We start from the raw sequence: 26,913 nt of genomic DNA on the forward strand, positions 1-26,913 counted from the left end.
TTTAAAGCCTCAAAAAAATTCTGCCACTTCTACTTTAGCAGAACCTTCTGTAGGACCATGGACACAAATAAGCCTCATTGTCCAATTCTCCATTCTGATCATCACCTCTACTTGACATTGCTTGCCATCCAAGAAGATTAGCCTTGGACTTTGTGTTCAATACTATAGCTACACCTTCTTTTCCCTGATTGTCATTGCCTGAATATAACATTCTGTATTTATTGCTCAGAAAAATCTCACCAGATTTTGTCTTTATTGTTTCAGTCACCCTATTATGTCAATCTGGTACTTGTCCAATTCCTCAGCTAGCTCATTTCTTTGCCATTCAGGCTTCTTATGTTGATGGTACCGATCTTGAACTCTGGTGACGAGTTGGGGTGTCTTTTAGGATTTCTTCCAGTAGCAGACTTTTCGCTGTTTGCCCTGGCTCCCTGGAGAAAAAAAAAAAAAAAAAAAAAAAAAAAAAGGGGGGGGGGGCTGTTTAACCAAGCGATGCCCAGGCCTGTATGAAATTTTTTCATGTCGTACCATCATTTTTTATTTTGGTTTCACCAATAAGAATACAATTTGGTCGGCTAAATCCCAAATTGCCAGCCCATCCTCGTTCGTTCAGTATCCAGTAGACGCCTAACAGGGTGCTCCACGAGAACATGAGGATTGGACATTAGGTCAGAAGATCAGAAGCCCTGATCGGTTCTTCCCATTCCTTTAAAGGCAATGTCGAGATCTTCTCTCTGTTATACAGATTTGAACCTTAAGCTCCCCCTTGTTCTAGATTTAGAGACTTTAAAGGACTTTATTAGGCAGGAAATGGAGAGACAACAAAGGCCAGTAATAGAAAGGCAAGAGAAGATATCAAAATTATTGGAAGAACTTAAGTAATTCTCGTAATAAAACATCTGACAAAGTTTTAAGTGGGGAAAGGATAAGAAAAAGAAGCTCTCCCCCCCCCCCCCACTGCAATGTTACAACTGTAATAAAGTAGGCATATGACTAGGTAAATTTTAGGGAAAGCAAAGGAATAAGATACAATGTAAATATGTTGCTAGTAGTTAAGGACTCACTGAGTAATCCATGAGCAAATTGTATTGTGGCTTGAGTAGTCAACACAGTATGAAGTTTGCACAAATGGGTCCTTTACGAGAATCGAATAAAGGATTTGAGAAAAAACAGAAAACAATTATAGAAGGGAAAGGAATGAATAAGAATAAGGAACAAGAATTGATTGGACTGAAGGAAGGACAAGTGTTTAATGTTAAAAAATTGGATAGTTCTATAGATAGAAGCAAGTTATCCAAGCACAAGTCCCTCCAAAAGGAAATTATGACTAAAAATCATGAGAGTGGTATAGATGAAGGAAAGAAAGAAAATAGAGATAATAAGATAGGCAAGATGATAGATCAACATGCTAAGGGAAGGTTTGGCTTCATTATAAGTTGCATCAAGAATAAGAGGTATGAAACAAGAGTAATTATGAACAAAAATGTGAGGCACCTGAATCTAGACATATCCATGACTTACAAAAATCAAACTGACCTAAGGGTAAGCGATGAGAATAAAGTTGAAAGGAATGATGATCATCTCCTGAAAGCATAGAAAGAGAGAGAGAAAAAAAGGATTTTTTGTTTTTTCAGAAAAGATTGAGCCTTTGTAAAACTCGCATGATTTTACAAGGGTTTCAAATCAGAATATTACTTATATTAGAATGTAAAGTAATGTAAAATATAAATTAAAAATTAGATGATTTAATGTTACATGCAAAACTATTATGTTCAAAACAAAGATTATTCTTTGTAATGAGTCAACGGACAAGTTGCCCAGATTAGAGAACAAAAGAAACGCCCTGAAGCATAAGGTCGCAAGCATTTGCAAAAGTTGAAAATAACATTGAGAACTAAGATCTTGGAAAAAAAGAGCATGAAAGTGACATCAGTGCCTAAGGACTGGCACGAAATTTGTGGAGGAAAGAACAAAGAACAGAAAGGGATATATAAGTGACCTGATAGGTAGGAGATGATGTTCACTTGTCCTCCAAGGGTTCACCGGAGTCCCTCTCCCCCCTCAGAGTTCCTCAGTGTTCCATAGTGCAGAAGTATAGAATTTTTCCAACCACTAGCACCTGTGGCTGGGAATTGATAGAGAGCTTGAAAGTGGAGTCCAGATCTCTCTTGGAATTTCTTCGAAAGAAAAACTTCTAGTCACAGACTACAGAGGAAGAGAAAGGGAAGGGTATTGCTCATTATTCGAATCAAACTGCCATTAAAGATGAAATGAAGTGCCGTGAAGTTCAAGTAAAAATGACAAGCATCCTGATCAAGACAAGGGTATGAATTGTCCCAACGGAATTTTTGGAGTTGTCTAAATATAACGGACTGTTTGTAGGAGAAGATCTGTGAGCAGCTGTAAAATATTGATATTCTTGTGTTACGGATATGTGCAACTGTCTGAAGGTATGGAATAAGTGTTTGTCTTAATTATGTATGATACTGTGTTATATAATAGAGTAGCGTATAGTAATGCAATGCATAGTAGTGTATGGTTTATGACAGTGTGTGGAATCCGGATTTAAGTAAGTTAGAAAGGATAGCTTTATCTAATTACTTGCCTAACATGTACTTACAACCTTTTGTTAAAATAAATGAATTGTTAAACAACACACTGATCTGATTCTTGCCAATGCACTATCTCGAAAAAATCACGAACCTGTGTGCTGATAGGATATTGCCATGACCGACTTAAGTGTTAAGTGAAGATAATTAGAAGTTTCAGCTTAAGTTGCAAGTCCCTGCATTGCCGTTAATTTACAAATTCAATCCCTCACTCTTGAAAATTCAGACTGCCTGGCGCAGTCAAAAAACAAACAAATTTGCAAGGCCAAAGGGTTTAAGGGACTGAATAAGTCTAATATGTATGGCTGACAGCAACTGCATTTAAAGTCAGTCATATTTGCGATCAGGGATTAAGGTCAAGACAGAAAAAAAAAAAGGGGGGGGGGACATAAATTTGGCATAAGTGAAATAAAAAAATGTAAGGAAAATAACTAACTCTATGTAGAAACATATGTTAGAATATATATAAAGGTAAAATTTTACAAATGGCCCAGTTAAATAAATAACAAAAAATATAACAAATGGCATGGTTTAGCAGATTAGCAATTTAGCAGAAATAAAATTAACAACTGTGATAGTATTCTGTGTACCCCTTGAGGGTACATATCAGGAAACTGATAATTTGTTTTCTTTTGTAAAATCTTTAGATTGTATTATTGCCTTATTTTGTTTAATTCATAAACTGATTTTTGAGAGTCATCTTTATTACCTTGTAATGTAATCATCTGTATAGAGCCCTATATTGATAACAGTTCATCTGGTTAACTGGGTACCTAATTTTATAGTTGTTTTCTCTATTTTTATAATTTGATTAAAAATAAAAAAAAAAATAAAATATATATATATATATATATATACACACTCCAAAAGGAAATAAAAAGAAGAGTTCAACTTGCCTGGAGTGCATTCAGAAAATTGAAAAGCATTTTTCAAAACAATGATGTCCCACTGTTTAAAAAGGAAGACATTTAACTAGTGTATACTTCCAGTCGTCACATATGGTTGTGAAACTTGGTTTCTAACAAAAGCACTGGCAAATAAACTAGCAACAACTCAAAGAAAAATGAAGTTGATGCTAGGCATCAGCATACTGGATTCCAAAAGAATGGAAATGAGGCCAAGAATGTCATAAAAGAAGGTGGAGTGATGAATTGTCAAATTTTATTGGGGAAAATTAGTCAACCCTTGCCAAGAACAGAGAAAGGTGGAAGAAACTGGAGGAGGCCTTCATCCAGCAGTGGAGAGAAAATGGCTGAAGAAGAAGAATATACACTCCAGTTCTGTTGTGTGAGAGAAAGCGAGAGAGAGTGTGTGTGTGTGTGTGTGTACACACACTGAACAGAATTGCAGATGAATTACATCTCTCTCTTCTCTTACACCTTGATTACTTTTTAACAAAAGTTTTTTCATAATCTATAAAGGCTAAATGCATCTGCAAATTAAATTCTTTTTATCAATAATTTTTAAAAATAGCCCAATGAAAGAAAGACCAAAAACCACAGATATGACTTCTGACAAATATTAGGGAAGTGAACAGATGGAATCATTGGCATAATCATATTAAATATAAAGATATCAGAAAAGAGCTTGATAGTTAACATTCAAAAGATGTGTGAACAGAAATAATCTTGATGATAATCTTGGTGATATGGCTACTTAAAGAAAATAGGAGAAGAAAGCTTAACAAACCAAAGTTCATCAAATACTTAGCAGGTGTTTGATGTCATGACAGCAACAAAAGACCAGAAGAAAACCTAAGCAGACTGATGCAGTTAATAGTGGCTTAGAAGAATGAAATGCATGATCTGACAAAACTGAAATCTTCTAACATATAATGGACTTGGTGGAAAACTGTTGATAAGAAGTATTAATAATCGAAATTAAATCAGGAAGTAGGTACTAATCAGGTACTAACACAACCCTCCAGAGAACATATCAGGAATTGGATGATGATAATCATGAATGATATCTAAAAGCATTCTGACTATTATTGGGCTCTTCATCAATAACTAGGTAAACTGAACATTTATCTAGTTAGTAAAGTATCATCAAACATTTTGACTAGTTGAATGATAAGCAATCAAGAGTACTTTAAAATTATTTGAATAAATCTGTGGATTATATCAATTATTACTTACATTAAATTTGGATATCTACATCCCTCCCCCTTCAGATAACAGAATGTTACATGGAATATTGCAAAAGTGGAGCAAAAGAAATAAACATGAAGCTGTTAGCATTGATAGAGGAGGCTGACAGAGACATAGAGTATATGATGGAGTCGAATCTAGGAGATTAAAGGTGACTAGTGGAATACCTCAGGGTTCTGTATTAGGGTCACTACTCTTTAATTTGTATATTAATTAATTAATCATTGGTGTTCATAATGAGTTGAATTTACCTTCTCTGTTTTTAAACGGATGATATTTCTGATAATTATAGTGCCAAAAATTTCCCATTTACTCACTCACATCTCCACCTACTCAATCCTACATCATGATCCTACTTGGACCATCCATGAAAAAACAAATGATTTACTTAAGAATATGTTAAACTGCCCAATGAACCTGCTACAAAAACTCAGGTTACTTCATCCTGTTTCTCCATGACCCCAAATGCTTAAGACCAATCATCAATAGCATTAGCTTTCTAACTTATGCTTATTTAAACATTTTGCTGGTCTTTTAGGACATCACATCAAGTCCTCAGATTCTTATATCAAGAATACAGCATGTCATTCAGAAACTATTTTTTTTAGTAAAAGATTTTTTTTTTTTTAAATAATAAACAACAGTTTGGATTAGTAATGGGTAATCCTTTATTTCTTCTGTCAGCTGACCTCTTCATGGAAAATTTTGAAAAATGTTTTCTGGCTTAAACTACTTTGAAACCAGTCAATTAGTGCAGATCTGTGGATGATGTCTTCATTATTTGGAAACATGCCCTTCAAAGTCTACAATTGTTTCTTCACTCTCTCAATTTATTTAAACATCAAAAAAACATCAATATCACATCAGACTTATAAAAGGACAGCAAACACCTTTTCTAGATAGCTTCATCATAAAAAACCTGACAATGGTGTCACTGTGGAGGTATATTGTTGGCCTACTCACACCAGATGCTATCTTCATGCTATGTCCCCTTCACCATCCTTCTCAAAAGAAAGGCATTATCCACACCCTCTTTTACAAAATGGCAATCAGGACAGAATTCCATGCCTTTTTTTGAATTATTTGTTCTTAATGGATATTCCAGGAACACAGCAAGATTCTATATTCAAACCGTCCCTCTCTTCGTGATCAGAATATCCAGTACAAACATTTGATTGCTACTCCATATTGGCAATCCATCTATTAGGACCACTGCCCTTTGAAATGGATTCAAACCATCTTCAGCCTTTTCAGATCTCCTAAGGACAGAGTTCCCCTTTTACATACACCAGGGGGTCTATAGGATACCATGCTTATGTGGTTTGGCACCTATATAGAGCAGACAAGCTGCAGTTTTGAGGTGAGAAAGAAGGAGCATGTCAAAGACACTAATCGCAATAGAAAGTAAAGATGTGGTATGTCCCATCATACAATTCCTTTAACAGAAAATAAGGACTTGAATTAAATGACATCTGGAAATCTCTCATTAGATCTTTTAGCATGTTAGATTTCAATTTTTGCAATAATTATCTTCAATTCCTAACAGTCATGGTTCCCAAGATCATATGTGCCATAATAACACCCTCAGGAGTGTAACATCAGTTGATTAGAATGAAAATGTATAGTGACTTTCACAACCCTTTTGAATAACAAATAATAATTATACAGAGCTGAAAGGATTCAATTTCACATAAGTAAGATATTAAAATGGACACTATTATTGTCCCAGCCATTTATAACAAATAAGAAATAAACTCTTTGGTAAATTTTTGGAAGTTTTTATGTTTCTTTCTAAATTTGGCTATAAAATATCTCTGGATCCATATCATCCAGTTTAATAAGCACAGTTTTTTGGATTAAAAATCATACCTGCTTGCATAATGAAAAGCATCTAACTAACTGACTTCATAATAATATATCAATAAGTTTACTGTAACTAACATTTGCTAGTTAAAATAAGCAAACATACCTTTTCATCATAATCAAAATATAACTTGTCACCAGTAATATAATGCTCTGGTGGATAGAGCTGCATGTTTTCTGCTAATGTTTCAACATAATCATAAGGATCTACCTAAAATAGAATGAACATTATTAAGAAAAAATTAAAAGATTAAAAAAAAAATCCATATTGGAAATCAATGTACTATTAAAAACTGTTACTATTATTATCCTCAGAAGTCTATGATGTCAAGACTCCGTGTGTAGAGGCTTAAATGCTGTGAGGACATCATGTTGGAGGCTTAATGGAATGTATGCAGCACTCAGAAAGGATTAACATAGGTTTAATACTTCCTATATTTTGTCCTAGTCACTAGGACATCTTCGGGGATTACAAAAACAACTAATGTAACATGAACACAAATATTATACAATACTAAGCCCAACCACGTGGATGACACTAAAGTCCTATCTAGGTGGAGCGCCCTCTAAGAGCAGTTGTAGGTGGCCTGGAATGTAAGGTAGGGCCTCTGGTGATGAGTGTTTCCCAAATCTTCGGAAGCTTAATGCAACCATATTTACTGAGATTTGGTTGATTTCTGAGAGCTGCTGCTGCTTCTAAGAATAGTCTCTCTTTCTTGAATTTGCTGTGGTGGAGCATGGTGGTTTTCTTCCAAGAGACCCTGTGGGTGGTGTCCAAGACATAGTCAGCCAAGCCTGACTGACCATAGTTGTGTTTACAGATGTAAGACTTGTGTTCCTCCAGGCGGATGGATGCTGATCTGCCTGTCTGTCCAAAGTACGCCAGCTTACAGGAACAGGGTACTTTGTAAACTCCAGGCAGAGAGAGAGAGGAGGGAGCTGATCTTTAGTAGAATGGATAAGGGTAGCAAGTTTGCGGTGGGGCTTATATGCTATGTGTAGGTTGTACTTTTTTAGAATCTTGGCTATTTTTTCAGATGTGCCACGGATGTAGGGTATGGTGATGGCATTTTTAAACTCTTGTTGACAAGAAGGATGGGGAATGGGGGAGAACTGATTATTTTTTTGATACTGTGATCACTGTAGCCATTGGAGAGGAAAGTGCTGTATATGTGGTTAAGCTCAGTAGTGAGGGCGGCAAAAATTGTGTGCTCTCTTGGTAAGAGTTTTAATAATGCCATAGTGTTGAGAGGGGTGGTGGTGGGAGAGTTTGTGAATGTATCTGCCTGTGTGTGTGTGTGGGTTTTCTGTATACAGTGAACGCAAGTGTACTATTAGGCAGGCGTGTAACTAAGGTGTCTAGGAAGGGTAAACAATTGTTCTTTTCCTTTTCCATAGTAAACTGGATTCTTGGATGTAGGCTGCTGAGATGACTGAGGAAGGAGTCTAACGTGTCTGAGCCATGAGGCCAAATAGAGAACACATCATCTACATATCTCAGCTAGATAGAAGGTTTGAGTGGGGCTGAGTCCATGGCTCGTTTTTCGAAATCTTCCATATAAAAATTGGCAAGAGGGGGGAAAGGGGGAAACCAATGGGGGTTCCCTCTATCTGCTTGTAGATTTTGTTCTTCCAAGAAAAATATCCAGAGTTAATGGCAAAGGAAAAGAGATCTAAGATGTCAGATGGAAAAACATTTTCTAAGAGAGATAAGGTATTAGTTAAGGGAATATTGGTAAACAAAGAGGAGATATCAAAGCTTACCAATATGTCTGTGTTACTCAAGGTTAAATTTTCTATGAGGGCTTTAAAGTGGGTAGAGTTTTTCATATAGGATGTGGACCTTCCAGTGAGGGGAGGTTAGAGAGTTGGCCAGCTGTTTAGACGGTCTGTAGCAAGGTGCATTGGTGGCATCTACTATAGATCTAAGTGGGGAATTGGGTTTGAGGATTTTTGGTAAACCGTATATTGGGGGGAGCAAGAACAGAAAGGTTTAAGTTTTTTCGTGATGTCAGGGGGCCAGGAAGATACTTTTTTAAGTAAGATTTTTCATTTCTTAACTTGTGTTTTTGTGGGGTCATGTTCTAGCGGGATGTAGGTAGTGTGATCTCGGAGGTTGTATTACGCTTCCAAAGATTTGGGAAACACTCATCACCAGAGGCCCTACCTTACATTCCAGGCCACCTACAACTGCCCTTAGAGGGTGCTCCACCTAGATAGGACTTTAGTGTCACCCACGTGGTTGGGCTTAGTATTGTATAATATTTGTGTTCATGTTACATTAGTTGTTTTTGTAATCCTCGAAAATGTCCTAGTGACTAGGATGAAATATAGGAAGTATTAAACCTATGTTAATCCTTTCTGAGTGCTGTATACATTCCATTAAGCCTCCAACATGATGTCAAGACTCATTGTGAGAGATCCTTGCTATCACACATGTTTTAACTTATATACTGCACAATAATATATATATATGAACAATTATTATGGAAGATTATGGGGATATTGATTGGAAGGAGGAAAGGGGGAAGGACATAGCAAGATGGAAGTGAGATTGATACAGTTGCTCAGAGATAATTACATTAAACAATATATTAGTTATAGAAGGGGAGAAGGAGTTGGAGGTGGTTGGATCTGATAACAGCATCAGAAAATGTAACCATAACCACTCTGCCTCCAATTTGGGAGAGTGACCATTCAGTGTTATTCTGGGAAGTAGTCAAACATGTGGATTTCTCTGTCAAGAAGGGGTTTATGTTCAGCTAAAAGGCTGATGATTATGAGAGACTCAGGAATCATCTTGGCACAGTAGCATGACTTGAGAAGCTACAAGGAAGGAATGTTAGTAATGCATGACAAGTGGTCAGAGATTGCTTGAGGGTAGCAGTATCAGACTGAATACCTGCATACCAGGAGGATAAGCCAAGTGAGAATTAAGTAGATGAGTAGGGATATAAAGCAAGAATGGAAAAAAAAAAAAAAAAAAAATCTTGTAGAAGGTTGCAAGTTCGAATCCCAACATTGGCACGAATGTTTATGATTGTCTTTAGGTGGTAGATGAATTTCATTACTTAGTGCAGCGTTTCCCAACCTGTGGTCCGTGGACCCCCAGGAGTCCGCGGGATAGTTTATTTTCATTAAACTTTATCTTATCATGTTGCTCACACCTGGCCTAATTGATATGTTCATATTCTTCCGAATATCTCCATTTATAACAGTATTGCATTCTCATAAATGACACATTTAGTATTGTAAAATTGTTATTTATTACTTCATCTTTATAATATGAATAATATAAAAAAGGGGGCCCGCGACATCAAAAAGGTTGGGAAACACTGACCTAGTGCAAGACCACCTCCCCACTTATTGGCAGCCTAAAGTGGCTTAATAAAGTTTCATGTCTGGTCTCTAGCACAGAGTTTCCAAACTTGTAAAAAAAAACAAATTAAAAAAATTACAAAAAATATAAAATGATAAAAATAGAAAAAAAAATCCTTAGCCTATCAGTTTACAAATAACCTTTCGTATGCAGCAGCACATAAAAAATAAATAAATAAAAAATAACTCTGATCCCAGTATTTTCTAGTTCTCATTATGTGTCACTTCCTATAATGCACAACAACATAGATGTCTGAAAAGAAGTCGACTGTGCATTATTGGACACTAGGATAAACTGATGAGAAGTTAACAGCCTCTATATAGAGGGTGTCCCAAAATTCACGCAAGATTTAAATTTAGTGCCATTTGTGCGAAAAGTGTTGCCAACGAGAAAAAAAAGATCACGTGACAGCTGACAGTTCAGGGTTATTAAAAATGGAGCGCTACACGAAAGAACAACGCATTTTCATTGTTGAGCAATATTTTAAAAATAATGAAGGTTTGGCAGCTACAGTTCGCAATTTTCGTACAAAATAAGTGGTCGGAATAGTGATTTAACTTCATCAACTGTGAAAAGATTAATTAAAAAATTCAAGGAAACTGGATCAATTAGTGATCTTATACACTCTGGCCGTCCTTCAACAAGTCGTTCAACAGAAAACATCGAAGCAGTTCGTGAGAGTGTTGCTGAGAGTCCAGGAACATCAATTCGGCACCGTGGTCTTCAATTTGGCATTTCGAGAAGCTCTCCACAGCGTATTCTCATGAAAGAATTGCATCTTTATGCTTACAAAGTTCAACTGACTCAAGAACTGAAGCCTACTGACCACACACAGTGAAGAGAGTTCGTTGAATGGATTATGGCTTATTTTTCGAACAAAATCATCTTCAGCGATGAGGCTCATTTTCATCTTGATGGCTTCGTTAATCGACAAAATTGCCGCATTTGGGGTTCAGAAAATCCACGAGTGATTGTTGAGAAACAAATGCATCCACAACGTGTCACTGTTTGATGCGGATTTTGGGCTGGAGGCATCATCGGTCCATTCTTCTTCGAAAATGTGGCTGGTAAGGCAATAACAGTTAATGGTGCTCGCTATTGCAACATGATAATCCAGTTTTTTGTGCCTAAATTGCAAGATATGGATGTGGACGACATGTGGTTTCAAAAAGACGGTGCCACATGCCATATAGCCTGAGAAACAATTCAATTACTGCATGAGTCATTTCCTGGTCGTGTAATTTCCCGTTTTGGTGATCAGAATTGGCCGCCAAGATCATGTGACTTAACGGCGTTGGACTTTTTTCTTTGGGGTTTTTTGAAGTCTAAGGTTTATGGCAACAAGCCCACGACCACCCATGCCTTGAAGGAGGAAATTGAGCACTGTATCAACAAAATTCAGTCACATTTATGCAAAACGGTCATGGAAAATTTCGACAAAAGAGTGCGTATGTGCCAGCAAAGCCGTGGAGGCCATTTACCCGATATGCTATTCCATGCATAATCCTATACTGTATACTTTATGAATCAATAAGAAATTACAATTTTTAATTAAAAACCTGTGTTTTTTATCAAAATTACTTCTTGCATGAATTTTGGGACACCCTTTACAAGGAGCTTAGTTATGAATATATTATTATTATTATTACGGGTATCTCCATGGAGTCAGTAGACTCATCGCGGGAGACCCAAACTAGCAAAACAATATCTGTCATATCTCTTCTTGAATTCATTTACAGACGAAGAGCTCACAACTAAGTCAGGCAATGAATTCCACTCATTCACCACCCTCCAAGCAAAAACCTTGTTCTGACACCTTTGTTAACCACACTCTTCTTTAATTTCCAGGGATGACCTCTATATTTCACAAACAAATTCTGTTTGCTTATGCATGGGCAAATAATTAAAACAAGAATATAATTTCTTGTCTATTATAATTTACTCTATAGCCTCACAAAAAAAAACTGCAACTAAGAATCTATCCCTTATCAACTTACATAAGCTTGAGAAGCGCCTGCCTTTTTCAAGCATGTCTAGGGTGCATTAACACCCTGGAGTATTGTCTTAAACCATACAGCAATATGTTATCAAGTCCTACTGCTATATTAATATTTCATTTTAACTCCTTATATATCTTCTGTTCAGTCACTACTTGCTGTTCTACCACCACCACATTCTCACCTAAACTTTGCACAAACTTCATTCTCACAAGATGGCTAGGTTTGCTGGGTGGTTTAGGGTGACCACCCAAACAGGCTGTGGGTTTGAATCTGCCATAGATATGGACACTTGTGATTGCCTTCGGGTAAGAAATGAATTTCACCACCCAGTGTGAGACCACCATCCTGCTAAATGAAATCCTGAAGTGGCATGAAAATGTTTCATATCTGGTCTCTAGAGTAGGGTTTCCATATTATTCAAAAATAAATAAAAATACAAAAATCATATAATATTAAAAAAAAAAAAAAAAAAAAATAGAGGAAGAAAAATCCTTAACCCACTTATAGTACTAATGCATTATATATCATTACAATCTTTTGTAGGTGAAGTCATATAAGAAAAAAATAAAAATAAAATAAAAAAATTTTAAAAAAAAATAAATAAAATAAAAAAATATATATATATATAGGGTGATCAAAATGATCATATAAGAAAGAAAGAAAAAAAAAATAAAAAAAAAAAATAATAAATATATATATATATATATATATATATATATATATATATAGGGTGATCAAAATGAAAGTATCCCTTTTAAGGCCTTGTGGAATGCTATCCAATGCATTCCACAGAAATTATGCAGCAATATACAGAGCATTATGCACAATATATTCCTGCAAAGCAATATCTGAAGAGGAAAAAGGTAGTTCCAAAATTCACCACCATGGGGTGCTGTATGATGTACCAAATGTAGATGTAGTAATTTTTCTGTGTGTGTAAGGAGAAAAGTGACACAAGCATAAATAACACATTTTCATTCACTTCCATTATGCTTTCACAGGTTGTACTATTCAATGTGCTGCCCTTCCCGGTATGCCATAAAATGCATCATCCTTTGAACAGTGTCTTCAATAAATGGCAGAATGTAGCTGGCCAGGACTGATGTTGCACACATATTGTGTTATGCTGTCTTTCAGCAATGGCAAGTTATCAGGAGGATCCCAATAATCCCTGTCTTTGAGAAATCCCCCAGAGTCAGAAGTCACAGAAAGTCGGATCAGGTGAACAAGGATATGCAATGGGGAAACGCATGGCTTATCACTCTGGCTTCCATGAAATGTTCTCAAAGAACATCCTGTACAAATTGACTGACATGAGGAGGAGTCCCCATTCTGCATGAAATTGACTGAATCTATGAGCAAGCACTGTTGTAACTATGGCACAACAAAATTGTTTATCTTATTGCAATAACTCTCGCTAGTAAGTGTGCAGGTCACAGGACTCAACTTGTGAATGTACTCAGAGGAAAATGGTCCAATGATAAACATGCATATTTTTGCATGCATATGTTGCATAGCCTACCTGGTAGGTGTGGGAATGCATATTTTGCATAGCCTACCTGGTAGGTGTGGGAATTCACAGCTCCATTCAGGTCAAAGTGAGCCTCATCTCACCCACAAATTCATCCATGGCCACACAGCATCCAACTACACTTCAGCAAGGAATGTTAACGTGAATGTCAGTCGACTTTCAGTCCTGTAGGCACAATTCCTGTGTCAGGTTTATTTTGAATGGGTAGAAATGCAGAATCTTCTGTAGAATTTTACAGACAGTTGCATAAGACACATGCATGTGTCTTGATACAACACACACAACACATATGACAGGAACCAATTAAACAGAAGTAGCAACTTCATTCACTTGTTTTGAAGTGAGTGGTTTGTGACCTCTGCCAGATCTAAATCACAAGGATCTGATTTTTTTCAAAATAATTAATCATTTTTCACAGCACACATGTAGATAGTGGACCGTCAACATTTATAAATTAAAGATACCAAGAAATTATACACTTGGTATCCAAGTGTAAGCAAACGAATTTGTGCCTGAACTATTTTCAGGAGTCGGGCAACTCGTATAAAGAAGCTCATCACTTCACATTGCTTGCTTTAGTATCCCATAATACAAAGCACATCTCCTTACAGATATGTATAATGCTATGCACTATGGGAAGGGCCACTACCCAGATCAGTTTTGACTTTTATTTAGGTCTCATCACTGACCCAGAGGTGATAGTAAGGTGGAAGTAATGCAGAAGTCATTACTTCTGCATTACCCCAGAAGGTGTCAAACTTAATATTAAAATACTCTGGATTAGAGAAAGTTGTTGGAAGTTTTTCCAGTTGGTTATACAGTCATCCCTTGACTTACATCTGTTCAAAGATACATCCGTAACCCCTAAGGGAATAAGTAACATTTTGACTATACTTTCGAACAAGACGTAAGCAAGCTTAAAGTAAAAAGGTTTCTATTCAGTAACAATAAACTCTCTCAGCTGTTGGCACGTGTCTTCAACAGTTCCTCTGATGATTTTGTGTTTGAAAAATCGGTTATTTGTGTATTTATCATGAAATATTTCGTGATGTTTTGTGCAACATGGCCCCTACATGCTCAATCAAAAAACTTCGTGAACAACAATAGAAAAAGAGGCAAACAATTGATCTTGAAATGAAGTTTCAATTTATAAAGCAACATGAAGCTTGTAAGCCTGTCAATGTGATCGCACATGACTTTGGATGGTCTCATTGTACAGTGACCACCATTTTGAAAAATAAGGATAAAATCGCAGAGGGTGTGAAAGGATCTGCTTCCATTGAATTGACGATAGTGATGAAGCAACGACAAGGTCCTATCGGTGATATAGAAAAGCTACTTGCATCATGGATAGAGGACCTGAACCAAAAGTGCATACTCCTTAGTACTAGGACCATAACTGCAAAGGCACTAAGTCTTTTCAACATGTTGAAGGAGAAAGCAGAGCCCAATTACAACTATGAATTCAATGCTTCTTTCGGTTGGTTCATGAGATTCAAGAAACTTGCTGCTGCGCTGCATAATGTGAAAATGCATTGTGAATCTGCAAATGCCAATGAGAAGGCTGCCAAGGAGTTTGGATAAAATTATTACGAAGGAAAATTATTTGCCACAGCAAATATTTAATATAGATGACACATCCTTGTTTTGGAAAAAAATGCCCGAGTGAACATTCATCCTCAAAAAGCTAAAATTTATGCCTGGTTTCAAAGCTCTTAAAAACTGTATCATGATTTTGTTAGGGGTAATGTGGCTGGATATAAACTGAAACTATTTGTGATATGGCACAGTGAGAATCCATGAGACTTCAAAAACATTAGGAAGTATGTTTGAAGTTTTTTTCACTTTGTTAGACTATAAATATATATTTAGTTTAATTCTTTATCCAAGTGTAAGCAAACAAAGTTTGCGCTTGAAGCATCTTCAGGACTGGGGCAACCTGTGGCAAAGGTGGACAAAGCTTCACATCACTTGCCTTAGTATCTCATAGTGCAAAGCACATCTCCTTGCAGACATGCACAATGCTATGCATTATGGGAAGGGTGATGTCTGCAAGGAGATGTGCTTTGCATTATGGGATACTAAGGCAAGTGATGTGAAGCTTTGTCCACCTTTGCCACAGTCCTGAAGATGCTTCAGGAGCAAACTTTGTTTGCCTACACTTGGATAAAGGATTAAACAAAATATAAATTATTAGGAAGCATACTCTTCCAGTTCATTATCAAAGCAATAAGAAGTCATGGATAACTCAAAAATTGTTTGATGATGCCTTAATCAACTATTATGCGAGTGAAATGGAAACTATTGTGTGAAAGAAAATGTATAATCTGAAATTTTATTAATTCTAGAAAATGCTCCAGGTCATCTTTCTTAGATCAGTGATCTTCACCCCAAGATCAAGGTCATGTTTCTCTTGCCAAACACCACTTCACTGATCCAACCGATGGATCAGGGAGATCTTGCAGTGTTTAAGGCTTATTTTCTACGGAGAACTTTTTCACAAGCCATTTCTGAAACTGAAAGAGTGATCAGACTCTCATGCAATTCTGGAAAGCATTCAATATTTTTCCTGCCATTAAAAATATTGCTGTGGTTTCGGATGAAGTGTCTACTCAATGTATGAGTGGCATATGGAAAAAGGCATTAAAAATGTTTATGCCAGATTTTGGAAGTTTTGAAAAAAATGAAGAGCTTTGTAAATTGAGTGAAAAAAAAGTGGGTCTAGCAAACAATCTGAATCTCAAAATGAATGATGACGACGTATATCATAGAAACTCATAGAAAGTGCACCCGAAGAGATGATCAATGAAGAATTGGTTTAACTGGAGAAACAACGTGTTGCAGAAGAAGAACGAGAAAAGGAAGAGGGGAAAAGAGAAACAGGAAGAGGTAGTTTAAACAATTCACAGTGAAGGAAGGGTCTTGCAGAAATGTTCTCTACAGTTAGCGATATTCTCAAAATGGCTTGAAGATATGGCCCCCAATGTTGAACGTACTTATTAGTAGAAAAGAAAGTACATGATGTGCTTGTTTGTAATATAAACAAATTTATGGTGAAAAGCAGAAGAGAAATAAGCAAAGCACATTGGACATTTTCATCAAAAAACAAAGGTTACACCATAAGAGCTACAGCTGGCCTTCACATAGGGAAGGTAATGAAGATATGATTGTGGAGGAAGATTTGGGTGATTATTCTTCTGTTTTATAGTGGCAGTAATGCAAAGTACAGTTTTATAACATTTAAAAATTAAAATGGCTGTATACTTACTATGGTTAAGTCCCTAACCCTTATAACTCTTTTGATTTAATGTATCGACTTAGGTCCTACTGGATGGAATGGAACCACAACATAAGACGAGGGATGACTGTAGTATAAATTAAAGATACCAAGAAAATATATGCTTGGTTTAATCCTTTAACCAAGTGTAAGCAAACAAGTTTGCACCTGAACAATTTTCAGGACTGGGGCAACCTGTATAGAGAAGCTCATCACTTCACATCACTTGCCTTAGTTTAAAAAGGGAAAAAAAAATGACTTCTGCACTACTTCAACCTTACTATCACCTCTGGGTCTTGCTCCCACTGATAAAACCTCAATAAATGTCGAAACTGGTCTGGGTAGTGGCCCTCCCCAAAGTGCATAGCATTATACATGTCTGTAAGGAGATGTGCTTTGCATTATGGGATACTAAAGCAAGTGGTGTGAAGTGATGAGCTTCTTTATACGACTTGCCCGACTCCTGAAAATAGTTCAGTCACAAATTAGTTTGCTTACACTTAGATAAAGGATTAAACCAATTGTATAATTTCTTGGTATCTTTAATTTATAAATGTTGACAAGGTCCACTATCTACATGTGTGCTGTGACAAATGATTAGTTATTTTGAAAAAAATCAGATCCTTGTGAGTTAGACCTGGCAGAGGTCACAAACCACTCACTTCAAAACAAGTGAATGCAGTTGCTACTGCAGAGAAGGTCATGAATAACAGCATTGGTTCCTGCAGTACATGTGCTATATCAAGACACATCGATGTGCCTTACACAACTGTTTGGAAAATTCTACAGAAGATTTATAGTATAACCAAGTGGAAAAACTTCCAACAACCTTGTCAACATTTGTTCAGGCAACGAAAGTCATAGAGTGCAGCAAGAACATTGCAATTGGTTAGGTAGTACAGCTTCACAAGCAGAGAGGGTGTTTGAAACACACTCTCTCTTTCTCCACATACATTTCTAAACCTTGAAACTTCCCTACCCCTGTAATAGTAAAACCTTCTTTTCAAAGATGAAATATCCCAATAAAGTGATCATTAAACAACACCACTCTCTTCAACACAATCCTAGCTATGAAGATAGACTGAGGGTATGTGAACTGTTGAATTTGGTAGCCTGAAGAGTGAGAGGTGATATGATTGAGACATTTAAACTTTTGAGAGGCAGTTCCAAGGTTAATGCTAGGGAGTTTTTTCATACTGTAAAACAAAGGGAATGAGAAAGAGCAAGGCCCATTCCTGGAAGTTAAGAAATAGAAGTGGTGAGCAAGAGGGTGAGAGTGCCTTTTTGGATGGAGGATAGTAGACCATGGAATGCACTGCCTGATAGAGTAGTGAGAGCATGAACAGTGAATGAGTTTAGGCTTTGTGTTGTCTAAGATAGCCTCACTCAATGAATCCTTTTGACTCCATGAAAGTCCTGAATAATAATAATAATAATAAAAATATGACCCAGACAAAAAAAAACCTATATTCCAATCAGAATTTCTTTTTTATCTTTCATTTAACAGAAATGACTTGAAACTTGACAAGTGTGCAAAGTAATTTTTAATGCACAACATTAAAATATCTTTGTATTTTAATTTTGTTTAAGTTTATAATTTGCAAAATTACATTAATTACACAAATTAACTTAAGTTCAGGCAGAATCTTCGACTATTATTATAAAACAATAAGAAAATAAAACCATATATAACAATCTACCATTTATTTGACTTTCAAAACCATAACCCTTCAATTAACAGATCCTTGCATTAAACTGGCTTCTGGTAAAGTATCATGTAATTGTACCTCAATTATCTGACCCTTCAATTATCAGAATGGCAAGTTCTAAAATGTCCTTAAAAGAAAGAATGATAAATGGTAGATTACTGTATACACACATCTGTGAATATGTGCTAATCCTTCTCCTAAATCTTGTATCATAAACAAATACATTTCCTCAGACGTAAAAAACTAATTGCAAAATTAAGTAATAAGTTCATAAGCTAGATTAACTCTGGATTACTGGAGTGGGGCAGGGGGAATTACTAGTCTTTTGTTTCTTTTCTTTAGAATTACACTGACTGGATTTCAAAAACTGGATAGCCAATTATTGCAAATTATTTAAAGCTTTCTTTCATTTAATTATAAGCACTGTAACTTACACAACAGTATACACAGAAGTCACGACACACAGTTAATCAGGATTAGATTTATGTTCAAGTTAGATTCAAGATTAAAGAATCAAGTTAGTCTAACTTAAATGACACAAGTCCATCCCCCCCCCCTGGAACAAATTTCAAAAAACACAGTCAAATCAATAAACACATGCAATCAGCATTTCAAAAGTCCAATGCACAGTGCTCTTGTTATTAAACCAAACATTTATTTATTTAATAAAATATGGGCTTTCAATATAATCTACATTCTGCCTCATCGTCTACTGCCCACTGTTTCAATAAGATTGTTGTATATTCCTCGGTAAACCTTTTTTGTTAATGTGTTGGATAAGTCAGATCACTTCAGCAGAAACCTCGTCAAAAGTAATGAAGTATTATTCTTTCAACTAGGAAAGAGATGAGTTTGTAGGACTCACATCAGGATTGCAAGGGGTTGAGGGAAATACCTGTATCCATACTTTTCCATAGATATGATTAGTTATTTAACAAGAAAAATGAAAAATGTGGGATTGCATTTTCATACAAAATGAGAGCTACAGCTGTTTGTCAGGCCTTTTACTACATCCTCTGTCCAAAAAAAACCCGAACTTTTCGAAAATAGAGGAAACTAGTGGTGCCATCTATTATCTTTTTCTTGTCGAAAGCAGCAACCTTCATTAGTGTTGTGTCAACTGTTTATGACATTTGTTTCATTAGAAGCCGAGTTATACTGCCAAGAGTGATAGTGTGTTTTGACGAACTGTCAGAAAATGAGTTTCAAACAGAGAGCTGTGATTGACTTTTGTGTTAAACTTGGTAAATGTTTTACCGAAATGCATTAAAAAGCATACAATGATGAATGCTTATGCCGTACTCATGTCTACGAATGGTTTAAGTGATTTCAAAGTGGTCGCGAGACTCTTGAGGATGATGAAAAGCTGGGCTGTCCAAAAACTGAACTGAGCGAAGTTAACATCCAAAAAGTGTGTGATTTCATCAAAGAAAACCCGAAATCGTCCATGAGATTGATTGAAGATGAAATGGGGATTCCAAAATCAACTACGCACAACATTTTGGGCCTTCGTAAATTGAATTCGCAATTTGTTTCTGACGACCAAAAAAAAAAAAATGTATCGAATTGAACACGGCAAGGACCTCATTAAAACCGCTCGTAAGGACTCAAACTTCCTTGAAGTAATCGTTACTGGTGACAAAACATGGTGTTTTGAGTATGAGCCAAAACAAAGCATCAGAATGCTCAGTGGAGACCACCAGAAGAGGGGCATCCGAAAAAAAGTCGCTTGGAGAAGTCAAAAGTAAAGACAATGCTGATTTATTTCTACAATTTCAAGGACATTATCCACAAAGAATTCATTCTGCCTGGCCAAACGGTCAATGATGAATTTTATCTCGAAGTTTTGAAGCAATTGATAGCAAGAATTCGTCGCGTATGGCATGAATATCATGAAACAGACCGTTCGTCAAAACACACTGTCACTCTTGGCACTACAACTCGGCTTCTAATGAAACAAATATCACAAACAGTTGACACGACACTAATGAAGGTTGCCGCTTTCAGCAACAAAAAGATACAATAGGTGGCGTGATTAGTTTCTTCAATTTTTGAAAAGTTCGGTTTCTTTTTGGACAGGGGGTGTATATCAATTTTTTAAGCACAAAATATCTTTCAGAAACTTCAGTTTTAATATAATTCTGTCACAGCTAATTCTGCTGTCTTTATCACTTCATTCTTGTCATCAGTAACTTTACCTTCGATTGTTGATGCTGAAATTTATTCGAGTGAGTGAAAGTTAGATGTTTCTGGTGTGAGGATAAACTTTTCAGTTCTGTTCCAAATTCTGTGTTCTATATATGGCAAAAATTGTGTCTGCTGTCGCTCTCATAAATAATTGAACATTTGTTTTAAACCTTCTTGTAAGTTGCTTGCAGAAGTTTTGTCAGCTGGTGTGAGAAATTACTTGGCAACAAATCAGAAATTGAAAACAGATATAGTTGAGATGTTTGCTTCATATGCAATTTCGTCATATTCTTCTTCTTCCATCAGCCTGTTAAAAATAGCCATTAATGTATCATCTATAGATGTTGATGGCCTACCACTGTCTCCAAATGTCTTATTAAAGTAAGTTTCACAGCTTGTAATACATGTAACAAAAATTATATAGAATTTATTCAAAAACTCTAATATATTTCATCTAACATTACGTGAACACTGTCAGAGACTGTTAACGACATTCAAAAGATGAATTAAATAATGAGTCATAAATCATGCATATATTAGCTTGCTCAGTCACAGCTTAAGTATATATGATAAATTAATGATACCAAGAAATTATATTCTTCATTTAATCCTTTATCCAAGTGTAAGCAAACAAGTTTGCGCCTGAACTATTTTCAGGATGACTGGGAAAACTCGTATAAAGAAGCTAGTGACTTCACATCCATTGCATTAGTATCCCATAATGCAAAGCACATCTCCTTACAGATGTGCATAATGCTATGCATTATGGGAAGGGTCACTACTCAGACTGTTTTCGACCTTTATTGAAGTCTCATCAGTGGGAGCCAGACCCAGAGGTGATATTAAGGTTGAAGTAATGCAGAAGTCATATTTTCATATACGAGTAGCCAAAAGATGTCATACCTTATTATCAAAATACTTTGGATTAGAGATAGTTGTTCGAAGTTTTCCCACTTGGTTATACTATAAATTAACGATACCAAGAAATTATATTCTTAAACTATAATTTTTCAGGACTGGGGCGACTCGTATAAAGAAGCTAATGACTTCATATCACTTGCCTTAGTATCCCATAATAGAAGCACATCTCCTTGCTATAATGCTATGCATTGTGGGAAGGATCACTATCCAGATTGGTTTCGACCTGAAAATGGTTCAGGTGCAAACTTGTTTGCTTACACTTGAATAAAGGATTAAACCAAGAATATAATTTCTTGGTATCTTTAATTTATAGTATAACCAAGTGGAAAAACTTACAACAACAACTATCTCTAATCCAGAGTATTTTAATTGATATCTTTTGGCTACTTGTATATGAAAATATGACTTCTGCATTACTTCGACCTTAGCATCACCTCTGGGTCTGGATCCCACTGATGAGATCTCAATAAAGGTTGAAACCGGTCTGGGTAGTGACCCTTCCCATAATGCATAGCATTATACATGTCTGCAAGGAGATGTGCTTTGCATTATGGGATACTAAGGCAAGTGATGTGAAGTCATTAGCTTCTTTACATGAGTCACCCCACTCCTGAAAATAGTTCATGTGCAAACTTGTTTGCTTTCACTTGGATAAAGGATTAAACCAAGAATATAATTTCATGGTATCGTTAATTTATAGTATAACCAAGTGGAAAAATTTAAAACTTAAGTATTATGATATTACACTGTTAGAATTGAGGATTAATGTTTTTTTAATCAATGCAACTTTCTACAATTGCTCCTTTGAACAATTGTAGTTAAGTTGCATAGATTAAAAATAAAAAAATTAAAATAATTACTAATTAAAAAAATAAATAAATAAAAACTTATGAAAAATTAATGATGATCACTTCCCAAAACTTGGATATTGGCATACAGTCTGATGGACTTAGGTTCAGATGGTTTCTTAGAATTTCACATGCTTCAAGGAAGAGATGATCAAATTTGAATTTGCTGGAATGAAGGAGTTTTGCTTGGTTCAAAGAACTCTGTGCCTAGTGTCAACAGCATGAGAAGCAAGACCAGGTTGCAATTCAGATTGCAAAAAAGTAATATAGTTTTCATGTTCTTTGATTCCCTTTGGATTGTTCTTTGATTCTTTTGGACAGACTGGCCAGAATGGCCAGTCTGTCCAAAACAGGAAAGATGACATGAGCAAGATACTTGATAGACACCTGGTAAGAAAAGAGGTGGTAATATATCCTTTGTTGATGGTAAGAAGGATGACAGTTCCCCAGCTGGTTTGAAGGAAGTATATGCCTTGATAAGAATTGAAGAACATGAAAGTGCTAGAAAATGGTGAATAATAAAAATTTCACTTAATCCGCCTATGTTATTTACAAGTTGTGAAATGGCAGTCTTCTAAGCATACAGCCTAAATGCTGCATGAGTTAATATGATATATTAACTCATGCAGTTAATATGATATATTTTTCAAAGTTAATATGATATATTTTTACTGTTTAGTGCTGCAAATTTTTACTGTTTTGGTGTTAGCATAATATAAAACAAGGCATGTTCCGTTATCTCTTGATCACCCTTCCCATAATGCATAGCATTATATGAGTCTGAAAGGTAGTGTGCTTTGCATTATTATTATTATTATTATTATTATCCTAAGACCCCACGGAGTCACGGACTCATTTAGGAGGTCCCTTTTGTCATTCACACAGCTCATCATACCATGCTTTAAATACATTTAAATTCTCAACAGACACCACACTCTCGGGAAATGCATTCCAATCACTCACAACACTCCATGCAAAGAACCTGCTTCTCTCTCCATTGCTAACTTCTTCCTTATACAGCTTCCAGGGATGACCTCTTGTTCTCTGCAGTCTCCCACCATTTTATGAAAAAGCCTCTTCAACATTAATCCTATAACAACATCTCTATCATATCACGTCTCTTCCTCCCATCCACTAGACTGCAAACTGCATCATCTCAGCCTTTCTTCATATTCAACATTCAAGATCAGAAACTATTTTAAGTCAATTATCTCTGGATCCTCTCAAACATCTCTTCATCCTTTTGAAAACCAAGTGACCAAATCTGTGCACATTATTCCACATGTGGCACCTAATTTGAGCTTTATACAATGGAACAGAATCTCCTTCCTTCTACAAGTCAGTGCCTGCCACATTAATGCCAAATTCAATGTGTTATCCTCAAAATTTTGGCAATGTAGCCACTAAATTTTAGATCCTTATCTACCATCACCTCAAGATCTTTTATTTCCCCCATCTCCAACAATGCATTCCCCCCCCAAGAGTAAATTTTAAAGTTTACATTTTGCAACATTGAACTGGCATACGGGATACTAAGGCAAATAATGTGAAGTCATCTGACTCTATATATACAAGAAACTTAGTTATGAAGATACCTCATGTGCAAACTCCAAAAGAGGCCCAATGGCGAGGGGAGGGGGGCATGTTTGTCAAACTCAATATAGAACACAATGAAATTGTAAATCCTGCCACTACCAACATTAAAACCACAGGATTGGAGATCCAAACCACAAATGAGGAGCCCCTGAAAAATACTCCATATATAACATTACACGCAGTCACACTAGAAGCAGACTTACCTGAATGTCAAGCACAGAGTCTGTAACAGTAGAACTACAAATCAAAATGGTAGAACCCTCAACAATGCTGCTGCTGCTAGGAACACTGTATTCAAGGACCTCAAGAACCCACGTATTATAATGTGGAAGGACTTCCTAATGTCCTGTTTTTGACATAGCGATACTACAAAATGTTACGTATCAATGCCAAATAAGTGCAATGGATGGCCTCAGCTCTAACAACAACCAAGTTTTACTCCAACTGGGCTCATAACATGAACATATCCCAGATTAGGTCCCAACTGTCAACTGGACAATACTAATGACCACTCTGTCAAATCTGTTGGTCCAGATTTCAAATTGAGCCATCCATTGCCTGGATGGCTCAATTTCAAGTTTGGAAAAGCAGATAACTGCATTAACAGCTGCCATGATGTGCCATGCACAAGCTTCCAGATGAGGTTAAAAACCTGATTGTACAAAGAACAGAGCCAAGCACCAATACAACAGAATGCTGCCCCAGAACAGTGACAAGCACTCAACAGGGAATCTTGATATGTGTTTAAAAACTAGTAAAATCAACAGTGAGAGACAAAACTTGTCCTTGAACACAGACCCTCTGGAAAATGACCAAAGCTCTATGCACAGATCATAAACCCCTTCCACCATTCCATGGTGAATGTGGTCTGCTTTACCATGACATAGTCAAAATTGATGTCAACAGCCTAAAGAAGCAGAGTAGTCCAAACTGCACCGATGTAGATCTAGACTTCAGTAAAGTATAATGTACGATAAACTGCACAGAGTACATAAACCTCCACCAACAACCAATATCACCTGTTGAGGTGCATAAAACCATCACAAAACTTAAGAATAGGAAAGCACCAGGCCCAGTTGGGATTTCTAACAAAATCATCATGCCTGCTACATAAAGTGGTTATGCACGTTGTTGCTATTATTAATGCAATATTAAAATATCACTACTTCCCAGCATTATGGAAAGCAACAGATGTATTTTTCTAAAACTACTGCCCATACTAATAAGACTGCAGAAAGTAACCAAAGAATTAAATCTCATCTCCATTGAACAATTTGGATTCCAAAATAACCATTCCACTGAACAACAAGTTCTCAGAGTTGTGGATAACATCATAGCATTCAACTGGAAGCAGCACAGGGGTGATTTTCCTGGACATTGTAAAAGCATTCAACAAAATATGATACAATGGGCTTCTTTTCAAATTACTGTATGCCAAATTCCCAATAGGACTGGTCAAACTTACCAAATCATACCTAAGCAATCACTAACTATGAGTGAAATTACAGGGAATGAAATCATCTGAATGCAAAATCACAGTAGGCATCCCTCAAGGTGCCCTGCTATCAATACTGCTCTTTGCCATCTATGTGGCTGAAATTTCCATACACAGTTGCCACCACAATGTCCCTATATGTAGATAATACTGCAATGATGGTCCGCTCCCTAAAGTAGTAGCTGAAAAACTGCAAAATGCAATCTCAGAGGTAGAACAGTGGTTCAAAAAATGGCAAATTGAAGTTAATGCAGAGAAGAGCACTGCAGTGCTATTCAGAAGATGAGCATCCCTGGAAGGCGACGTTATCTGTTTGGTACATCGATTCCATAGAAACAGTAGCCAAATACTTAAGAGTATAACTAGAATAAAGGGCTTTGCTTCACAAAAGCAAATGGGGCAAAAGGCAGCTATGCTAGTTAATCATTGTAGCTGGCTGGGCATAGAACTTAAATTGTTCCTATACTAGGTGATCAAGTCAGTTTTGATGTATGGCACATCCGCATGGAGTCACAAAGCAGATTCTGTTAACACCCACCTAGAAGAACACAAAAAATAGCAGACCATGCCTTGGATACCTTACACCAGTGGTCTCAAACTGGCAGCCCGCGGGCCGCACCCCCCCCCCCCCCCCGAAGCAATTTTACACGGCCCGAGAATACATTTCAATTATGTATTTGTTGTAAATACGGTGCTTATAGCTTTAGAGACATAGAGATATAGACTGAGCTTATGCGCACATAAGCTCAGTCCATATCTACAATTTACAATCAGTAAATTTAGTTTGCCAGCCGACAGTTGGTGGTGCTTCAGTATTCTGGTGTTTCCGATGCACAGCTGCGCAGTTCATATTGCAATATAGATGGAGACAAACTAACATACAGCTTATAAAACCTGTTCATTTGTGCTTGTTGTTAGATCTACATTATATCAATACCTATCATTTAGAATTGTGCATAACTTTTGGGTGCTGCTTTCATACAAAAATTCGTCTTGTTGAATTAAAGTTGTAAATAAAATTATAATAGTGATTTTAATTAAGAGATTAAACTGCAAGCCATGACTTTAACAAAGAGTAAAAGAAAAGTGGACGAAGAAGGATGTGTTTTTCAAGATAAATGGGAAATTATGTACTTTTGTGGTGTTGTGCACAATAAAATTGTATGTTTTATTTGTAATAAGGGAATATCAGTTCCAAAAGAATACAATTTACATCGCCATTACGAAATGAATCATGAAGAAAAATTTGAAATGTTGAAAGGCAAATTGAGGGAAGAAAAGTTACAGTTTCTGAAATCTGGCTTACAACGACAATAAAATGTTTTTGCTGAAGCAAATAAATCCAGTG

General features: G+C 36.3%; 1 protein-coding gene across 2 annotated transcripts in view; it reads right to left on the reverse strand.

The window, feature by feature from the left end:
• LOC150104209 (nardilysin-like) overlaps window positions 1–26,913 on the reverse strand; it is a 561,456-nt gene that overhangs the window by 286,680 nt on the left and 247,863 nt on the right. For both annotated transcript variants that reach the window (XM_090396835.1, XM_090396833.1), the window contains exon 15: window positions 6,729–6,833. In XM_090396835.1, coding sequence (XP_090252961.1) covers window positions 6,729–6,833 — 105 coding nt within the window. The remainder of the gene's footprint in view (window positions 1–6,728; window positions 6,834–26,913) is intronic.

The sequence above is a fragment of the Typopeltis vanoorti genome, chromosome 8, assembly GCF_054136105.1.
Source record: "Typopeltis vanoorti isolate ZY-2024b chromosome 8, IOZ_Tvanoo_1.0, whole genome shotgun sequence".
Taxonomy (NCBI): Eukaryota; Metazoa; Arthropoda; class Arachnida; order Uropygi; family Thelyphonidae; genus Typopeltis; species Typopeltis vanoorti.